General features: G+C 25.7%; 1 protein-coding gene across 1 annotated transcript; it reads right to left on the bottom strand.

Moving 5' to 3' along the window:
* Positions 1-223: 223 nt before the first annotated feature.
* LOC119665414 (kinesin-like protein KIN-7N) lies at positions 224-839 on the bottom strand (the record flags this gene model as incomplete). The annotated part of the gene is made up of 3 exons (XM_038074644.1): positions 713-839; positions 532-643; positions 224-464 (listed from the first exon to the last, which is right to left on the bottom strand). Coding segments are annotated over exons 1-3 (444 nt in total), but the record flags the coding sequence as incomplete, so codon positions are not given.
* Between the last annotated feature and the right edge of the window lie 373 nt (positions 840-1212).

Here is a 1212-nt window from a genome sequence, read left to right as displayed (position 1 = left end):
TTGTCAAAAATTGAGTCGGCTTGTAGAAATTTCAGTGGCAGAACTTTCTGTCTATTTAAACATAAAATACATATTTAATATTAACAAAATAATTAAGTATATTTCACATATATAGACATTGACGTATAATGTATATATTTATAACATATATAAGTTCATAAGTGAACAGCAAAAAATGTTCATTTAAATACTTAACCAAAAAGTAAAAAATATTAAAATCAAAACTTACGATCCTGAATATAGCATGCGAACGGCTAGATCGTTCATTCATATTTGTTTCACCAGTTGTCCGTTCCTTATTACCAGTAACAAAATGATACAAAAGTTCTTTCTCAGATGTTATATAAGCTTCCTTGCAAGTAACATTTATCATACCGGATGGTGTTTCATGTATTTTCAGATCTGTGTTCTTCTTATCAAGTAAATCATAGATCTTTTCATTATAAATTTCAATATAACCAACACTATAATAAAGTGAAAAAATTAGATTTTTACTGTTAAATAATAAAAAACAATACTTTCTAAACATACCGAATTAAGAATTTACGATCAGTAATTTGTTCAATTTGTTTAAATATTTCCTTAAATGCCAAAAGTATAACACCAGGGTTCTCCGTATCCCCCATCATGGTATAGGTTTTACCTGAAAAATTTCAAAGGTTTATTAATTTGATAAAGAAATAATTCAATAAAATTATAAGAATTCGCATACCTGAAGACGTCTGTCCATAGGCAAAAATAGTACCATTAAAACCTTGTATACTTGAGTGAACAATTTGTTTGGCCATTCTATCAAAAATCATTTTATTGTCACTTTGTTGATCAAAAATATGATCTGAAAAGAAGAATATATATAATTTGCAACTATACATATAAACAAATATAATATATTATATTCTTATAATATTCATATATTCTTAATAATAACAACATGTGCCCTTCTTAACAACATATGCCCAAATCCCACCCATATCCCAATCCATGCTTACTCCTAAATAGCCTCTTCTTTTTTCTTACACAAACAACACCTAACCACATTTTAACCCATGTATTGGTCTTGTAATTTCTTTCGTGTTATTTGCTTTACAGATCCCTGCGACTTACAACAACAACAACAATAATAATAGTATAATATTAATAATAATATAATAATAATAATATAATAATAATAATAATACTAATAATAATAATATTTAATAATAATAATATTTA

This window comes from Teleopsis dalmanni, unplaced genomic scaffold (assembly GCF_002237135.1).
Source record: "Teleopsis dalmanni isolate 2A unplaced genomic scaffold, ASM223713v2 unscaffolded_contig_5094, whole genome shotgun sequence".
In the NCBI taxonomy this organism is placed as follows: Eukaryota; Metazoa; Arthropoda; class Insecta; order Diptera; family Diopsidae; genus Teleopsis; species Teleopsis dalmanni.
The sequence above is the reverse complement of the archived record's forward strand: the minus strand, read 5'-3'. Positions and strand labels throughout refer to the sequence as shown.